Consider the following 20,058-nt stretch of genomic DNA (forward strand, 5'->3'; position numbering starts at 1 on the left):
TGCAGCCCTTTCAAACTAACACAAACAGGAGGAGCGTATATTTAAACTAAACTAAATACATCAATACATAAATGAAACAACTGTTAAATTGTTGATTGTACTGGGCAGTTTGAACAGAACAATGTCATAGTCATAGATGGTCGTTTTATATTTGATCAAATATTTTGGATTAAATGTATGAATGGCGGGCCCGCGGGGGTTTTCTCTAGGTATACTCTGGTTTCCACCCACATTCCAAAGACATGCATGGTAGGCTTATTGGACACTCTAAATTGCCCTTAGGTATGAGTGTGAGCGTGAATAGTTGTTTGTCTCCTTGTGCCCTGTGATTGGCTGGCCACCAATTCAGGCTGTCCCTTGCCTCTGGCCCGAAGTCAGCTGGGATAGGCTCCAGCACCCCACGCGACCCTAATGACGATAGGGCGGTTCAGAAAATTCGATGAGATGAAATGAGATGAGATTAGATGTTCGATTGAAGCTCCGGATTGCCTATAAATAGAATGAATTGATTTTTAAAAAATATATATCTTCCGTATTAACAAACACATTTATTTACAGCTTTTAATGATGGATTTATTTATTGGAATTTGGAATACTGTTTAGAGGAGCTAAATACAGTTTTACAAGCAGTTAACTTGGGTGATGGGGATTTTCCCCTTCACCTGACATTGTGCATGAGTGCTTCATTAACAGACAGGCCTGCTGGCTAAGCAAGCAGTGGGTTGGAGACATCCAGGTGAACCAAAGGCACCTTTACTTTGAGAAAAGATTCGCTCACTATGTACGTGCATCCTTGCCATCTGCTCCCTGTTCAATGAAACAGAGGCTGTCCACTGAAATAGCTGGCCGGCCTGCTTCTCCAGTGTCACCTCTGTTCCCTTGGAGATGTCATGTGCCACACAGTTGAGTCCTCGCAGTTAAAACGCTGTAATATTTTTAGCCAGTTGAAAAAAGATCGATAACCCGCGGGTGCAAAACGGAAACACCCTCGCCAAGAGCTGTCTGTGGCTAATCACTGTGAGGAGGCCAAGACAGCCCTCCGCGGGAGAGCCTGCTGCTGCAAGATGACCATAACCATTGCTCATCTCACTACCGTCAAGGTTATTGAAAAAGACAGGTCTGCAATCTCCTGGGGGAAATCTGCTACTTTAATTGTCTTTGATTTGATCTTTATGAAATGAGTGTGTGGCACACCTAAGCTTTAACATGTACAGCGTTATCATCACAATTATTGTGCATAAGCGAACCATTGAAACATTTTTACACGTTCAGATGCAGGGAGAGAGGGAAAAAAACACTGGCTCGTGATCTATTGTTAAAATATGAAATGCAAAATGCAGTTTTGTGTTGCTGTTAACTACATACCACAAGGGGGCAGCCAAGCACTACATCTAGGTCCAACCAAATTCCTCACAATCACAGAATAGTAAATGTCACTATAATTGAAGACTTTCGAAAAGTCTGATTCATCCTCTGGAGCAATTTCCTGATGCATGAAGGTGTCTGTTTAATATGTTCAAAAAATTATAGACAACCTGAAAACAAAATATGTCAAAATTCTTGCTGAAGCTGATAAGTATTAGTAATTATCCATGGAGAAACGACTGCTCTACTGACATGGCCTGGAAGGCCAATGCAGGAGGATAAATCTCTCTCATCTCTCTCTCTCTCATTTTCTGAACCGCTTTATCCTTAGGGTCGCAGGGGGTCCTGGAGCCTATCCCAGATGACTCCGGGCCAGAGGCGGGGGACACCCTGAATCGGTGGCCAGCCAATCACAAGCCACAAGGAGACGGACAACCATACACACAGTGAATACTACTTAATGCTTGCCATACCATATAAAAGTAATTATAACAACCACTTTTTAATAATACTATGTCAAAATTTGAGTTTCAAAAGAGCAACGTAAAGTTGAAAACACTGGTAATTTTTCATTATTCATATGAGAGCGTGTGTGTAAGTGTGTGTGTGGGGGGGGGGGTGTATTTGTATAATGTATATCAAACATCTGCTTTGACCTTTGCGTATGGTAACTAAAATATTAGGAACTACTTAAGTATGCCAGTACCTTCTTTTATTGGCATACAGTGTAATTAGTATATATTTCCAATTAGAGATTTTATCATACGGTTCTTGTACTGGATTGCTGGACTTTACAAGCAAAAACTGTGGACCTTGGAGACCTCTGGTATATACAATTTATACCAGCAAAACCTTAAGCCTCGGCTAGCCACCAATTCAGGGTGTCCCCGCCTTTGGCCTGGAGTCAGCTGGGATGGGCTCCAGCACCCCCGCGACCCTAATGAGAATACATAAAGCAGTTCAGAAAATGAGATGAGAAAACCTCGACCCTTGTTTTTTCAGTGCCACTGGTAAACTAGAGCCATCTAGTGGAGTTTTTTTAAACCTGCAAAAGCATATCAGCAATGCTCTTTGTTCCACTGTTTTTAAGCATTAAAAAAATATGTAACCAGTTACACAGTTCTAGTTTCAATAAAAGACAATATTTTACCCGTTGTTGAATCAGTGACATGAAAGAAAATGTTCCAAACGTCCTGAGAACATGGTCCAGATATGTACACAAAATGCTGTGTTTTCTTAAGTTTATTGTACGAGAACACCTATTTTATCAAAGATCTCACAATATCACCATAAAAATGGCACAAATATCACATGGATAAAGCCTAATTGCATATTATATTATACAAAGGAAGGGGTTTTGCATTAAAATATGTTGCTGCCGTTGATAGATAAGAGAGATTCGTCTTTTAAAATCAATAAATCACATTTTCTGAAATATATGGTGAAACTAGACTATTTACCCTGGAACCACAAATAATTTATCATGGCTTATGAGTGTGAGATGGCATCCTGGTTGGGAATCACTCCAAAATTAATCATGGCATAGAATCTACCTTTAAAAGGCCTTTCTACATCAGCTGAGAAAGATTTAAAATGGCAGCATGGGGGCCATGGTAATACAGAATAAAAGATGCTGCAGCTGTTGAGCATTGCAGCAGTGGTACTTCAAGATGTGGAGGTGGTTTGACTGATTTCATTAGTATAAGCAAGTTGGTATTATTAGATATTAATTTAATGGCTTTGACTCCTTTTTCTTCATAACATTTAGGAAATTGCATGTAGGGGTAGAAATTATGAAAATTATTTTTTGATCATTAGATATACAGTATACTAGCCAAATAATCATATTAAATATCAATTACCAATGAAAATAATAATAATGAATAACCAAAACTTTGTAGCCAACTACAAATCTCTTTACAAGTGACTGCTGTACATTTAACAAATGCATTAACTAAAATGGCAATACGTATTTAACATTTACTGCAGATCAGAGGGCATAACACATTGTGATTTTTAATCCAGAGCAAAATAAATTCAATTTAACTCCAGTGTGTGACTTTATAAAATGAACCTTCCAAAACACACAATAAAAGGTGATTTTAGATCAAATTGTGATTGGTATTGCAAAAAAACAAAAACAAATGCTAGTGTTGTTTTTGCACAGTGTATTTTATTTACTCCAGCGAATCTTCATTTCAATGATTGTGCAAACGAATATAGCATAAAAAGCCCGACATTTTCGAGGCGAAGGGTTGCCAATCATGACTTTCAAGTCAAAGTGAGGCAGCGAAAGGGAAGGCCTTGTCTTGAGAGATTGTTGCTTCTCCTGCTTGCTCAGGCAGTGTGATGTCAGCGGTGGCAGTACTTGTGTAATTGACTTGGTAGGGGTGATGGCGTCATTTTATGCCCCGCTGTAGCCTCCTGCTTCAATAGCGCAGGGGAGACGGAGCTTTAACCGACACGACGGTGGCTCCCTTAGCCCGGGTCGAGCACCGCCAAGTCGGACACCTCACCACGGGAAACATGGAGGCTGCGGCCGAGGAGCTGCTGGCCGGCTCTCGGCTACCTGTCACTATCGATCAAATAGTTAACGATACGCTATTGGTGACGCTGACCTACCGAGAAAGGAGCTACACGGGGATATTACTTGATTGCAACAAAAAGTGAGTGTCATTTATTTGCTTCACTTGATCATTCATGGCTCAAATTAATTTGACTTAGATGCTAACTAGTAACGCTAGCTAGTTAGCAGCCCGGGCCGCGATACGAAAGGCTTGTGGGTTATTGTAGCTGACAGGGCAGATAGCTTGTTAGCATCAGAGCTAACAACCATGTTTTCATAATTGCTTTTAATAACATAGTTAATCGCGTCATTTCACCCCATGGCTGTCATGTATGTCAAGGTGGGCGGCCAATATTCTGAGATGGAGAATGAGTTAAGATGAACAATAGCTAATGTCAGTAGGTTCATCCATAGCTTATTGTTAGCCCTAATCATATAGATCAGATCCCACGTATTCTGGGGAAAATAAAGAATTGACTTTACGGCATTCAGTAACTATGACGTGTTAAAACGTGCCTTCATTTAATGTGAATGATCGTCTAAAGTGTTGTCTCTTGACATAAACAGGGGTTTTAGCAGGGCAGGTAATTAGCCATATTTTTGTTCATTCTATAGCTAGAGTCGTATTATGATTTAACGTGAACATGGTTGATTACAGTTTGACTTTAGATGATTTCCAAAAACACTGGCTTCTCTGTGACAGTCCACCTGAGAAAGAGGGGCCATAAAGGCCTACATTGTAGGCATGTATCAATGTGTAATAATGTCTTCTTTGCCTGTCTGTGTATGTCACTTGTAAGCCCTCTTGTAAACGTTGGGCACCTTTTTCCCAAAGCTTCTGACTTTTTACTATTAATAGAACAGAATTCCACTCAAGTGTCTGCTTAGATTGCTTTTAATGTGACCCTTCAGTCAAATAGGCCTCATCGTAAGGTCACAAACTATTGACTCTGTCCTAATAACATACGTTGTTGTTAATTTCACAAAGACTATTTCACCTTGTCTTTCTTTAAACCTTTACTTACACGGTATATTATATGAACATACATTGTATTAATTATTATATCCTTGTATTATGCTTGACCAGCCCCCCTGGATCTCTGTCACAGGCAAGGAGAGTGTGCTGTAAAGTCTCTGTAAAAGCCAATGACTTTTCTGGTTCCTTAGTGTCATATCAATGGAGGCGAAAGCATCAAGAGACTTGGCTTCAGCAGTGAATGTTTTTTCTCCAGGGGCTGATCAGCTCCCTAATCGTACGCTAATGAATTACCACATATAACACCAAAGTAGAAGAGGGGTTGTGTAAGTAATTTAGAACAGAAAAAAACATCCCCTGACTCCTTATCAAGAGTATAGCTCAGAATCCCAAGTGATTCATGGAATTATTTTTTGCATTCACGAGATTTAGGGATAAAGAGCATCCGTGGCGTCCCTTTACTATCCTTTGTTCTGTAATGAAAGTGACCGAAATAACAGCTATCTCAAAGGCTTTTGGGTTTTTTAGATAAGATTGACAACCTTCTTTTATTGCATATTCATATTACCATATTACACGTTTGTGACCGAACTCCCATAAATCATTAATTTTCAATCTAAAATAGAAGCATCCCACAGTTTGTCCACTCAAAGTTAAACAAATGGGGGGAAAAGATCTAGAACCAGCTAATTGTATATGTATTTAATTGCTTGTTAAAACTCACAAAGGAACCATGTATTTGGAATATTTGAATATAATTTATTGTGATATGCTGCTGCAGTGGTGATTGATTGTCGTTTCTTCCCCCCACCCCTTCTGTTCATCATTTCAGGACCGGGCTGTTCTGTTTACCTGAATTCACAAGAAAACCAGTCGACTTTGTGGTATCTAATACAACATGTGAAATGCCAGATGTTCAAGGTGAAGAGCAGGATTCCAACTCTCCCAGCCTGGAATCACAAAGACCAAAGGATGAAAACACTCTCTCCAAAAGCAGTAGTATAGCTACTGCACCTCCACTTTGCCCTATTCCCACTCCAGTGCCAGCTGGGCAGACGCCATACCCTCCTTATTTTGAAGGAGCACCATTCCCCCAGCCTTTATGGGTACGTCACAGCTACAGCCAATGGGTACCACAGCCCCCTCCGAGGCCCATCAAAAGAAAGAAGAGGCGGACACGAGAGCCTGGTCGCATGACGATGAGTACTATCCGTTTGCGGCCACGGCAGGTACTTTGTGAAAAGTGTAAAAACACCGTGAATAGTGAGGAGGACAGCAAAGATGGTTTAAACAATGCAAAAAACTCCAGAAAAGAAAACACACTACATAGTGACGATGACGGAGATGACAAAGACACACCTAATAAGCTCTCAAAGAAAACTGATGGAGTTGTAGCCAAGGACAATAAAAGACGGGAAAATGGCACCAGCATTGACAGCAAGCGCCTCAGGAAAGACAAAAGGAGTGAAGCGGAAGGGGAAAAGTTCCCTGGAAGTGACGTTATCCCCCACAGTCCTGTCATAAAGATTTCATACAGCACACCACAGGGCAAAGGGGAGGTAATGAAGATCCCTTCACGAGTCCACGGTTCAATAAAACCATTCTGTCCAAAGCAGCTAACGCATAATGGCTTGACAGAGAACGGCAAGATACCTTCTAATGCTACGAAGGAGCAAAGACACATTTTAGATGCTCGACGGTCTGGTCTTACTGTATCTATTCCCAAACTCAAACTGACAAGGCCGTTCACCACCGTGTGTCAGGATATACCGTCTCCAAATATCCTCCTGAGACACCCAAAGAGGGGGGAGCACGATGAGCGCATGGTTGAGTACGAGGCGGAACTTGTAGGAAATGCAAGGAGGCGAAGTCCAAGGGCACCCGGACCCTGCCTCACCCACTCTGAGGACTCGGGCGAAGGCAAGAACGCTATGGAGTTGTGGTCCGGAAGTTCTGGGGAGGAAGCGGAGCGTGGCCACAACGACCTAACCCTTCTCATCAATTTCCGCAAGCGAAAAGCAGATTCCTCCAGCTTGTCGGTTTGCAGCAGTGACAGCCTGGACGAGTCCAAATCCTTCAGTTCTGATGGCACGTCACCCGAGCTCTGCGATTTGGCCCCCGGTGAAGACCTTTCTGTAACTTCGTCTTCTATACCTTCACGGGACGATTGCAAGACGGTGCCCCCAATCACTGTGCGGCTACACACTCGCAGCATGACCAAATGTGTGACAGAAGAAGGTCACGCTGTGGCTGTGGGAGACATAGTGTGGGGCAAAATCCATGGCTTCCCTTGGTGGCCGGCCCGTGTCCTCAGCATCAGTGGCACCCGCAAAGAGGAGACTGCCACCTGTGAGGCTCAGTGGCCCCAGGCAAAGGTGGCCTGGTTTGGTTCCCCTACCACATCTCAGCTCTCTGTTGCCAAACTTTCACCTTTCAGAGAGTTCTTCAGGTCCCGTTTTAACCGCAAAAAGAAAGGGATGTACCGGAGAGCCATCTTGGAGGCAGCCAAGGCTGTTGGACACATGAGCCCAGAGATTACATCGCTACTTTCTCACAGCGATACATAGGTTAGTTGACAATACGCTGAGTTTATAAAGCTGGTTGAATAAACTAATGCTTGTATTTTTAGTGCAAAATTATTGACAAGAAATTATTATTTTTTATAAACATATAGAACTGAACTTTTTGCAAAAAGACCATTCTAATGAAACTGGTCGGTAGTGTCAGGCGTTAATAATACGTTCATATATTTGTTTAATATATTATCCTTACGAGAGTATTAGGAGTGCTGGAGCCTATTCCAGGTGACAAAGGGCAGGTGGAAGAGTACACCCTGAACTGGTTATCAGCCAATCGTAGAGCAAAAATATGCAAACAACCTTGCAGACTTGTAATCATACTGTCGGAGAATTTAGAGTATTCAATCAACCTAGCGTTCCTTTTTGGGGTGTGTGTGGGAAGAAAATTGAGTACAGTACTGAACCCTTGATCTTAGAACTGTGAGGCATTGTGCTGGCGTTAGTGTTTGGACAAAATGCTCTTTCTGTAAAAGTCAGTAGGATCTGGAACAGTCTTCCACTCGTTATCAGGGACTGTCCCACATTACAAACCTTCAAAACTCACTTCAAGTAGTAGTTGAAAGTAAACCAGTCCTTTCAACCATTAACTCTTAACTTCTTAGTAATGACCTACGCTGTTCCTTCATTGTAACTTCTTGTTTTTTCTTGTCTTATTCTGCGACATCTAAAAGGCCAGTATATGCGAAGCTATTATTTCCTTTGCAGATCTAGTCTGCAGTCTTTGACATCATTGTTGTAAATATTAAACCTGCCTTGTTTGCTCACTGTCTTGACTTTGTGATTGTTCTTGTTTCCATCTTGCGCAGGAGGCTGAGCGCTGACGGGAGGTCTCTGAGGTTTTTTTGTGAATTCTCAGACCCTGTCATCAAGACCCAGGAGGGAGTATGTGCGGTTGCCTCGGCGACTATTTATATGCTGTTTCCCCCACCCCCTTCTTTCAGTTATTTTTCACAAGGCTGTTGTAAAATGGCTGCCAAGATGGAGGGATGTTCAGGACATGGGAGCAAATCAGGGCCATGCAACCTCATGGTCTGTTGAGACAATTACCTGCCCCCCCCAAACTCCCCTCCCCTATTTCAATCGAACAAGGAGCGGCATAACAAGAACCAGAATGTATTTATTATGTTATATTTTCAAAATCCATCTTTCTATCTGGAAAAAAACATCCCAGTGTGCTGCTGTCATGACTCACCTTTGAGCGCCGCCCACCCGCCGTTAATACTAGGAAATTTAACGGAAGGAAGGGTTCAGAAAGTCTTATCCCTTTTTTTGTTTTTCCTTTTCTACAACCTAACATCTTCAAAATGTGAACAGCTTCACGCCTGTGACAGTTTTACCTGTTCTTACTCTCAAGTGACCAGTGTTCCATCCGACATTACTTGGATTAGTGCATGTTTATACTGACGGTCATCCTTTTTATGTCACCCTTACATTTCACTTCGAACTTTATGTGTCAAGCCCTCCTTGCTTTCCTTGAAAATGTTTCCATCCCTTGTAATTATTTAAAGCATTAAGAAAAAAAGCACTTTATCTGTACCTTGGTGGCCTGCTGTAAGCTCACGGTTTGAAACGCTATTGTGAGTTACAGCCTTGATAGGCAGCAGGGGCGTTAGGAAATATTTGTGGTTGACTATCCATGGCCTTGGAGATAGGGGAGGAAAAATCTTTATTGTAGTCTCATCAACAGTTTTTCCTGTTTTTGGATGGTTGTGTACACTGTATTGTTTGCTCATCTACCACACACACTACAACAATCCAGACGTGACATTTCCACTGGACAGACATGGGTAAAATACTGTATGTGTCAACACTCCCTATGCAGTAACAGTAAAAGCTTTATGATTGAATTTGGGAAGGCTAGAATAACATGCTGTAAGAAAACTGTGAATTCATCTGTCCGTAGTGTTGAAATTAGCATTGTTTGAGTAAGGGAGGGGGCAGAGTAAAGCAGAGAGGGCTGCTGTTAAGCACAGTCCCTAAAACTGCACACAGTCTTTCTAATTTCCGCTTTGCTCCAAAAGCTTAGCTGTGATCAAAGCGGAAAAACGGTTCATTGATTGCCAACGAGGGAAGTTTTTTTCTATTTCTTTTTAAGGGGAGCAGACAACCACCATTGTGATGCTCTGTGCTTTGACTGCCATCAAGCCCGGCTAGTTTTCCAGGCAGCCTTACACAAGATATAAATGTATGTATGCCTGAGAGGGGAAACGTGGCCCATGTATGTGCAACATGGCTATCAACTGTTGCCCATATTGGTCAATGTTATTGGCTACTTTGTCTTCTTTTTTTGTACATGTACAGTGCATAAAATAAAATATACAAGCAATATCAGTGCTTTTGTGGCTTGGTGTGGCTATATCATCGCTTTGTTAACATTTGGTATAAACTTGCTTTTCATGGGAAAACATTTGTTTAAATGCAAAAAAATATATCATTTTGTGTTAAACAGGTATATTTTACTAGTGCCTGGCAGTTTCTTACAATGCTAACAGACTGGCTTTGGGATTTAAGTGTAGCCATAAAACAAAATTAGACTTGTTTTTGTGAGCATAACATCTGAATTAACATTTCTGGTTATACTAGGAACTTCCCATGCAGGGGTGATGGCCAAAACAGATTAAGATTTAAAAAAAATCTGATTTCAAGTTCATCGAATCGTAGTACACAGAGTTATGCACAATACTCTTGGTTCACTTTAAATTTAAAAATGTTTAAACAGGAGTACCATTTTTGTTTGTTGATGTGAAACATCAATGACCGTTGGGCACAAATTTCTAATGAAGACCTATCGATTATATTTGCAGCACAGAATTTGGACTGCATTTTTGTTCATTTTTGCTTGAGGCACTGTCTTTTTTTCTCATCTTCCATCAGCCTTCCTCCAGGCCTTTCCCAGCTACGCCACAAATAGTTGTGGTCTTCAGGTTTCATAAGATCTGTTTGCACAGTGGTAGCTCAGTGGACGTACTATTCAAGGTGAGCTGTGCCTCATGCCTCTGTCCTGCTATCACTTGATATCCACATTTTGCAACATTTCAGCTGTACAAAAAGGCCTCTTTGCATGCCTACTCTTATTTCGTATCTGACTCCGTCTCTTGTCACATATTTCACAACACTTTCTTTCTGCAGGCGCAATGTCTCCTTAGCAAGCATTGAGTGATTTTAGCGTTTTATTACATCCACTAATGTCCCCATTAGTAGGAAAACAGGAAGACTGCTACCAGTTTTGTTATATGGGCCCAAAAGCTTGAAGCAATTACATTTTGAAACAGAGCAAAGTTTCAGATTATGGGTTTAGTATTTAGCTTTAGAGATTCAATCACTATAGGACCTTCTCTGGCTACGACACAAAAGATTTCGATTCAAGTCTATTTTCATCTGACGCCACAGCAAATTTGTCTCGTTAGTCGCATGAGGGTAGCTTTTGATTAGAATAAACTAGCAACTGCACTTACAGTGCATTAAGATGTCTACATTGAAAAGAAAACCTCAATTTGGGCTCCTTTTTTATTTTGTCTGTATGTTTTAGTTGCAGCATTTGTGCCAAGCCTCCCCCAGGCAATGCCTCGCTTTCTGAGTAGGTTGATTGGTTTAGGAAACCCTGTGCAGGTGAAAGGGGGGCATAGTAGAGCAGAGAGACGAGCTGCAGTTCCACTCATTGAAATGTGTGAAGTGCATTGAGACTTTGCACACTTGGAACAGCAGTGATGGTGAGCAACGAGCAACTAATCACTTTCCATTTTCGTTCTCTTAATTTGCCCAATGTTTAAGAGCAAAATGGCAGCTGCAGTTTATTCCCTGTGGGATTTGAGGCAAACATTCCATCTCTGTCTGACACACTGAGATTGATAGATTAGATTATATTCATAGCTGGGGATAAAATTCCTGCAAAGAAATAGCTGTTATAGCTGGGGCTCTTTGTTATTCTTTTTTTTTTTTTAAGTCTGCTTCGCTAATGTCAGGAATTCATCTTTAATAATATATTTGAGCTGTGAGAATGCTTGTTGATTACTAGAATTCTTTCAAAATGAGTAATAAAAAGCCACCAACCACATCATTATTGTAGAGTCTAATTTCCGTTTAAATAATGTAGCTACCGAGAACATTTCAGGGTCATTTTAATGTTAAGGCTTTACTTCCTGGCACAGCGCTATTTCCGTACAGGTGCTGTGTTAATGTACTACAGCCACAATGTTTACCGTTTGGAATTTAAAAAGCCACGGATCATGATTCAGCAGGAACGAACCGGTTTTTCCATTTTCTAAAAAGCTGCTCCTACCCTGTTTTTACTGAAAACATATGAGTATGCTTATACGTACATAAACGCAGTAATCCTGTCTTATAGCAGCACACACTTGAAGACAGATCCGATCCTGTGCTATATTCCCTCCATGAGAATTGCAGTCACTCCTTCACAGATGAGCACAGCATAAATCTGGGACAAACAGCCGAGGCAAATGGCAGAGGGATGCCATGCGCAATTACGGCTAATGATATGCCTCTATGCAAGCTGTGGCAATAATTAATTTCAGTGGAAGCCCATCCTGTATGTAAAGATTGCAGCAAGAAAAGTCTGAAAGGCAAAAGCGAGGAAACAAACCTTGGATAATATTCAAGACATGGCTGCATCCTTAAATTAGACACGATAGATGATCTGATGTAACATATGCTCATATTAAAGGTGTGGAAATACTTTTGGCAAAGGAATGATGTACATACAAGAACTACAAAGCTCAACTATCGAATGCTGATGGCCTCATGTGAGATACCCGAAACAAAACACTAAAAAGGAGGGTTATAGTACACCTAGTATATAAATTCTAGTACATATCTAGAAAGCTCCCTGATGGTGGAATGCCTCACACGCCTGACATCCCTGGTCAGAATCAGAATTTCCTTTTTTTGCCATTTTACAACAGATAGGAAGAAATAGAAGCTTCTCTCAATACAGAAAATACAAAATGTAAGACCACAAATACTAAATTCGTAAAAATATATATAGCAAGTGTGCAGATTTGGAAAATTAACCTTTTAGAATTGATACTGTATCTAACAGTAAAACTATCTTGCTACTTCCTCTTCCTACATCATGTGCTTATTGACTTGTTAGCATCCTGTTAATGACTGTCTTATTGACCTATTTTGTAAATACGGGTTAGAGGTCAGAATACTAAAGCAGGCAGCCAATAATTCAATTTCCCTCATGTGTGTCATGCATTCTTATGGAATGTGCTAGACAAAATTTACCAGCCTTGCTGAACAGTAATTCTTATACTATAAGCATGTTCAATTGCTTTGTTTGTTCTTTGTTATTATTCTGATTGCAACTGTAACCCACATTTTTGAAGGATTTAACATAGTAACACCAAATTTGGCAAAGACTTGTATTACAATGAAAGCATTCGTATTACTAGTATTTAAAAGTAGACAATCTATTTTGCGTTATGCTATTGTGTAATATTTTTCATCTCTGACTTTTTTTTCCTATAAACTTGTGATCTTTTGGGAACAAATCGAGTAGACGTGATGCATTTTTCAAGAATTTGACTTCGGACAATTTACAGTAGACGACGGACCATTAGTAAGGCGTGTGGTCTCTATCATGAGAATGGACTCCTACAAGAACCGACCTCTAGTCACAATGCTCCAGAAAACCTTTAAAGAGTGTTTATCTAGTGATTCTCCTCCCTTTGGTGACTCCTCAAATATTTCCTTTTGTGGACAGATTGAGTCAACATTGCTGATGCCTTCATTTCAATTGCTTTGCTATGAATGTGGCCGTGAGCATGCATGAGTCCTCCCTCAGGATGTGGTTGTGCCTCGGCCCAGCAAGCTGCAGCCTCAGGCCTCCTTGAGCAGCTGTCAGTGGGCTCTGGAGACCCTAAAGAGAATCGCCCTGCCCCCAACCTCACCAGCCTGCCTGCTCTCACTTCTGTGAGGCCTAAAGGGGGATGGGCTTCCTTGTGGAGGCATATAACATGCAGTAACACAGAGGGTAACTTCTTGGAAAATGCATTTTATTTACAAGGAATGTGCAGGCAGTATGCCGAATCAGTGGTTGATGCCAAGGAATGTAACACAAGTGGTTTTGTTTCAGTTTTCTGATTGTGTGTGTTTCTATTTCCCCAAATTCTTGTTTGCTTCTCTTATAGAGTTCCTGAATTGTCATCATACTGGAGATGTTTTTTTCTTCCAAATCCACAATCAAGCAAAAGATAGCCTTCAATGATTTTGAATTTCCCTTACAGCTCCCTTTGAAGTGTTTGGGCAAATTTAATATTTCTCAAGAGAGCTGTATCAGTAGTGTAACAGGTTGCCATGGATTAAATGTTAATGAGTTTGAAGGTGTTGTTTACATTGTGGAGATGACTTCTGGCACATATTTAATCTGGCTCATTGTGTGGATTTTTACATGAATATATGACCAACTAGAGTGCCTATGATTTGGAAATTGTTTAAAGTCGGTCATTTGGTCCTAGAATTATTATGACCTAAAAATAACACATCTTTGTTCAATCACGTAGGGATGTGTAGAGACAGGGGTAGAGTTGAACGTGTTTACACTAGATGATATAATTCATTTGTAGCTACATTTTAAAAAAGCAGCATCTTTTGCCCAGCACTAGTTGTGGGATTTCTGACATTGATAGTTTTAACTTTGGTTGAGAAACTATAGTGCTTGCTGCACTTGTTTTTTCTGTTGTTTTCTTCAGGTATTTTGAGACTTCTTTTTTGTTGCTTGTATCTCATGTAGCTTCTGGAATCTCATTTTGAACGACTACACATTCCCAAAGGTCTTGCAATATTTTTTTCTTCTAGAAATGAATCGTGCAAAATGTATTAGTTGTGTGTGGATGCAGGCTTGTCGCAATGCTCATCCAATCGGCGAACTTTGCTCTGCACAGCATGATTTCATAACCACCACCTATGTCTCACTAATCCTGGACTTTTAACATTGCATCACAACTATGATTCAATCTTGGAACTTATAAAAGCTTCAGAAACTTTCACCACCAAATGGACTGTAATCTAGTTACTTCATAAGGAATTGGGAGGAGGCATAAGGGATGCATGTGTGTGAAGTTAACAGGATCTAGTGGATTAATGCCTGCTCATAATGGGGTGGGTGCACTCTGGGCTGACAGTGAGGCCAAAATTGAATTTGCCTCATTCGAGTCACATTCAGGTTTGTACATACTTTACATTTTATGCCATCACACAATACATGCCTAACGAACTTAACGTGAATCATCAGATTCAAGATTTCATCCACTGATGTAATAAAATGTGATTCCAGTCTGGTGCAATGAGGCGATACCTCGTACCCCAAAAACATTCTACCACCATCTGCCATCGCTGTTTTACATAGTGGCAGCAGGAAATTGCTATCTGGATCCAATTTACTTATTCAACTCAGCAAACTGAAATAAATCACAGCCATGATAGTTTGGGAACACTCAATTTGCTTTAGCTATTTGAAATAGTGAAAACACAAAAACATTCCATCTTTATTCTGCGTCATCTGTGGCTATCATTTTAAGATAAACTGGATTTGAAGACATCATTTTATTGATAAGCCATGCCGCAAGAAATTTGGGGGAAATGGTGTCGGCATGCATTTTTCACACAAAGTAGAGATAATATGTTTGTATATTGTGTTAGATATTGGCTTTAAGTCATTGGACATTCTCTTCATATACAATTATGAAAATATTGTTACCTGAACATTATACTTTTAAATGAACAAAAACAGTCCAACTGAAGTGGTGTAAATTTTGGTTCCATTGGGAAAAAGAGGAAATGAACCATCCAGATTGTTATTGTTAAGTTTAAACACCAGCAGCACCTGTGATGTCGGTGTGTCAAATATGTTTCAGGACTGTAGGAAGGGTACCGTTTTTATCAAAACATGTTTTTCATATGGTATCTCTATATTGTAAATTTTCTCCTTCAGTTAGTGTGTCTACAATGTTTGCCTTGCAATGACAGTGTTCAACTGTGTAGGCATTTTCAAATTGGCATTTTGTTGTTTTCAGTTGAAACATTAGCTAAGGAATTCAAAGCAAATCCTAAGCAAATGATTTTTGCTCGTATTACAGAAAGAAAAGAAAACAGATTTGGGCAGGAGTTGTTGTTCCACGAATGGGTTTACTTGCTGGGTCTAAGTCAGGAGCAGCTGAGCTAGCACAGCTTCCACCTCCCGAGGCTTGGGAACTGTTCATTTGTCAATATTTCACTATGTGTGTCCTTTGTGTGCTGGAGCATGCGGGTTTTTGTTTTCATCCTTCAACTCACACAGCTATGCACAGTGAATGTGTCCATTTAGTCAAGCAAAAGAAGGAGAAGCTCACTTTTTGCAATTCCTGCCCACCCTCATATTTGACATTCTTTCGCCTTGTAGGGTAGATCGCCATCAGATGTTGCTCCACAGGAGAATGATAATAAGTGGAGACTGTTAAGGCCTCTGGAGGCCACTGCAATATCCCTAGAGAAATGCCCCAACAGAGTATTCATAATACTATATATTGCCTTCATTTCCAAAGTGCACGGTGATGCTTGTTTTATTCTTTGGTCCGGCCTACATTTTCTTCCTCTAAAGATGGAAAAAATAAATGGTCTTTTTTTCTTTGCACCCTTTGTGCCAAATTTAATCCACTAAAATGCTGATATTTTATTGTGGAATCTTACAATTTTCTATTCATCACTCATTTTATGAGTGATACAAAATATGTGTGTGGGTGTGTTTGTGTGTTTAGAATCATTTGATGGTATCTGCATTTTACTATTGAACTTATTTGTAGGTTTTTGGGAGCCTTAGGGACAAGTCCTCTGTGGGGTTGGATAAATCTGTGTTCAATTAAATAGTGACAGCTTTCTTTAAGAGTTTGAAATGAATGGATAGATTCTGTGTACGTGGAGGGCAGGAGCATTCTATGTTTGCAATTAGGCAAAGACATTGTCCATTTACGGGAAAGACTCCCACAGAGCTGTAACAGCCTCTGGTGGATGCATTTAGACAATCGTAAAACAATCTCGTTGCTGACTCTCATAAACTTGAAACAAAATGATGACGGTTCGTAAAATAAACATGAACTGTAAATATGTGAGCCGATGTTTATTAATGAATGCAAACAAAACTAATGAATTCCACGTTACACGAGTAAGAATGCTGGCCACAGCTCTGTGAAAGAGTGTTTATCAAAGATTACAATATTGAGGCAAACCAGTGCATTTGGCATTCAGAGGAAATGATGAGTCAGTAGGCTTGTGTGTGACGCATTTTGTACTCAAAAGCTGCACCTGTTTAAATGCAAAGCAAGCTGTATAAAGACCTTGCACACTACTTCATGGACTTTTTTTTTTTAGATTTCATAATTACATACGTATTTCAATTTTCCTACTGGTTGATGCTTTATGACAGCCCCCAAAAAGCAGTTTGTGTGGTGCCAGTGTATTTGCCACTTTAAAATGTGTCATTTGAAAACAAATAAAGATAAAAGCATGCTTTATATATTCATTCATTTTCCAAAAGGCTTATCCTCGCAAGGGACGTGGGGGGTGCTGCAGCCTATGCCAGCCAACTATGGGCAGAAGCACACAGCTGCTGCAGAGCTGTCACTCATGTGTTATCATGCTGGCTCATCTGGACTGTTTAATGGGCCAGAGAACACTGCTGCCATTAGACACAACTAGTGCTGGTCCAAGCCTTTATTGGACCTTCAGCAGGATACGTTTTGGGTTCTCACTCCCACCCCCATGGTTTCACATGTTCTGGTATATAAGATGCTGATTTTTATGCCTACTCTTTAATATATATTTTTGTTTTTAATCCTGATCATGTTTCCTGGCCAAATGCATTCTTCAACTGTAGTTTTGAGATTCCTCATTGACATCTGCAACATCTCAGCTGGGATACTGTGAATTTCATCCTGAATTCAATAATATTTATGTTTATTATCTATTGCCCCTAGGCCTACTACTTGTTGTAGCTTGATCATAGGGAACAAAGTAGTGTAATATTACTAATAAGTGATTGATCCGAAATGTAAATTAGAAGGCACAATAATAATTTGACTTTATTGAGGCTTTACAGATAAAATAACCAGCCTAGTGATGCTTAGATAAATTTGTGCAAATGGCAATTAGCAAGAGGAAAATTAATCCAATACCGTCACCTAGTGGAATAACTGATGTTATGAGTTAGCCGACCGTTTGAAGCTTTAATTATGATCAAGATGGTATTGAAGGAGGACCTGTGCAGAAGAAGCCATTCAGGGGTACAGCTAGACTGGAGGAATTCGAGTTATGATTTTAAAATATGTCTTAATTAAACCATTCCTAGGTCCGTTCTTAAAAACAACTCAATTTCATGAACAATTCCACAACATTTATTGACATACATCCAGCATTGCACAGGCAAGTATATATTTAATATGGAAAATTATGCCTTTAAAGATGCGGTCAAATCAAGAATTTGTGAATGTCACGTAAAGATTTATAGGTGTTCACTAAAAATGACACTTTGCATAAAATACTGTGCCCACCACGTAAAATAAAATGGGATCTTTGAGTTTGATTTGAGTTTGGTTTATTTAATAAGGGACATCACATTCATATTGTTTTTAATTCATATCTTTATGATGTGTATAGACCGTTTCATATATATTTTTTCTACCCTTTCCAACAGTCAACTTTCAAACATAAAGATAATAATATGTAGAAAAACCTAAATACATAGGCGCTGCAAACAAACTGCAACAAGTTCAACTCTGCTGTCCTCTACTGGAAACAAAGCAATACTGCAAGAATGCCTTAGAGACTACATTCTGAGATAAGCAGTAACATTCCATGAATAAAAAACACACACACTCTCTCTCACACACACACACACACACACACACACACACACACACACACACACACACACACACACTCACACACACTCACTCACACACTCACACACACACACTCACTCACACACACACACACACACACACTCACTCACTCACTCACTCACTCACTCACACACTCACTCACGCACACACACAAACTCACTCACACACACAAACACACACACACTCACTCACTCACTCACTCACACACTCACTCACGCACACACACACTCACACACACAAACACACTCACACACACAAACACACTCAACCACACACTCACACACACACTCACACACACACTCACACACACACTCACACACACAAACACACACAAACACACACACACACACATTCACACACAGTCACGCACACACACACTCACACACAGACACAAACGTGTGTACTATTCCAATTGTGAGTTTAATTGCAAATCACTGGTGAAGTACACCTGAGAAAATAGGCAAACATTATCCATTGTTACAGAAGTTTGTAAATGTCCTATTCCGATGAAAAACATGGTTTAATGGAGGACTACAAATATCTGGAAACATTTGCAGATGAAAGTCTGGGATTTTAAGTATTTTGCCAATTTTCAGTCATCCCTATGAATGTATAATTACAAGGGACATGTTTTACTTGACTTGAAAGAAGATTGTTTTATGCTTTATGTGTGTTTTGTAACAAAAACTAAGCATTACTAGGAGACCGTTTCCACACTGACGTGAGCTGAAATATATATAAACACATTGGAAATGAAGATTCCATTATGATTCTTTAAGTAAACATATCCTAAGCCCTAGGTGGAATGATGTTGTTATTTTTGGTCAGGTTGGGACTGGCACCAGTTGATGCCAATTAAATCCCTTCTCTGTTCAGACATTTACAAACGGGTACGGACAGAAGTACAGAGTCGGTGTTGTTTTTTATTCTGGCACCAGACGTTTCCTAGATACACTCCGGCCTGTTTTCAGCACCTTCGGGAGCTCTCTGTTTGACATGAAGATAAAAAAGGGCCTAATCATCTCAATTTATATTTAGTACAAACCTCAAATTGCACGCTGGCTCACAGGGTTGATTACTGCCTTTTGCCAATTATGCTTTAAATGAACAGGCGATTAAATGAGACACATCGAGACAAAATGAAGGCCAGCCTCATGGAAATGTTCACGTTGGGGTGTGATGTATCAAATCAGTTTTCCCTCTACCAGTTTTTTCCTCTGCAAACGCCCCAGTTACAACTGAAAAAAAAACAACCAAAAAACAAACCGCCTCAAAAGATGATGTTGCCAACATCACGCTTCACTGAAAGAATGGTGTTTTCAAAGAATTTGATCAGGGTAAAATGATAAACTATGAGTCAAAGACAGAAAATCCTTGTTATCTCCCTCAGCGTAAAATGGGTCACTGCCAAACTCTTAAAGAAAAAACCTGACCTTTGTACCAAAAGGAACAATATGCTCCAAATTAATTGGTAAGGGAGGATAAATGAGTCAGGGCAACATTATAAAGCACCCAGTGGAATCTCCAAAATAGGCCTCATCGCAGTGGGATTCACTTGCTGGCTGCAAGAGTGGTGGAGAAATATGCCAGCAATTTGAGGATCCAATCAAAGCAGAAAAGACTATCTTTGGGAACTGACCCAACAGAAATAGGAGGGCACATGAAATCGAGTGATGC

The 20,058-nt window shown here is 40.2% G+C and overlaps 1 protein-coding gene across 1 annotated transcript; it reads left to right on the forward strand.

The window, feature by feature from the left end:
• The first annotated feature begins 3,605 nt into the window (after positions 1-3,605).
• Positions 3,606-9,817, forward strand: pwwp2b (PWWP domain containing 2B). Its single transcript, XM_077613674.1, has 3 exons — positions 3,606-4,031; positions 5,740-7,474; positions 8,293-9,817. Exons 1-2 carry the CDS (start codon positions 3,892-3,894, stop codon positions 7,472-7,474), a joined length of 1,875 nt encoding a protein of 624 aa, XP_077469800.1. The 5' UTR covers positions 3,606-3,891; the 3' UTR covers positions 8,293-9,817.
• Positions 9,818-20,058: the final 10,241 nt, after the last annotated feature.

The sequence above is a fragment of the Stigmatopora argus genome, chromosome 11, assembly GCF_051989625.1.
Source record: "Stigmatopora argus isolate UIUO_Sarg chromosome 11, RoL_Sarg_1.0, whole genome shotgun sequence".
In the NCBI taxonomy this organism is placed as follows: Eukaryota; Metazoa; Chordata; class Actinopteri; order Syngnathiformes; family Syngnathidae; genus Stigmatopora; species Stigmatopora argus.

Bases quoted from the DNA above. Each gene is read 5' to 3' on its own strand.
- pwwp2b (XM_077613674.1), top strand. From the start codon at position 3,892: ATGGAGGCTGCGGCCGAGGAGCTGCTGGCCGGCTCTCGGCTACCTGTC. The intron at 4,032-5,739 runs GTGAGTGTCATT...TCATCATTTCAG, and splicing joins TTACTTGATTGCAACAAAAA to GACCGGGCTGTTCTGTTTAC.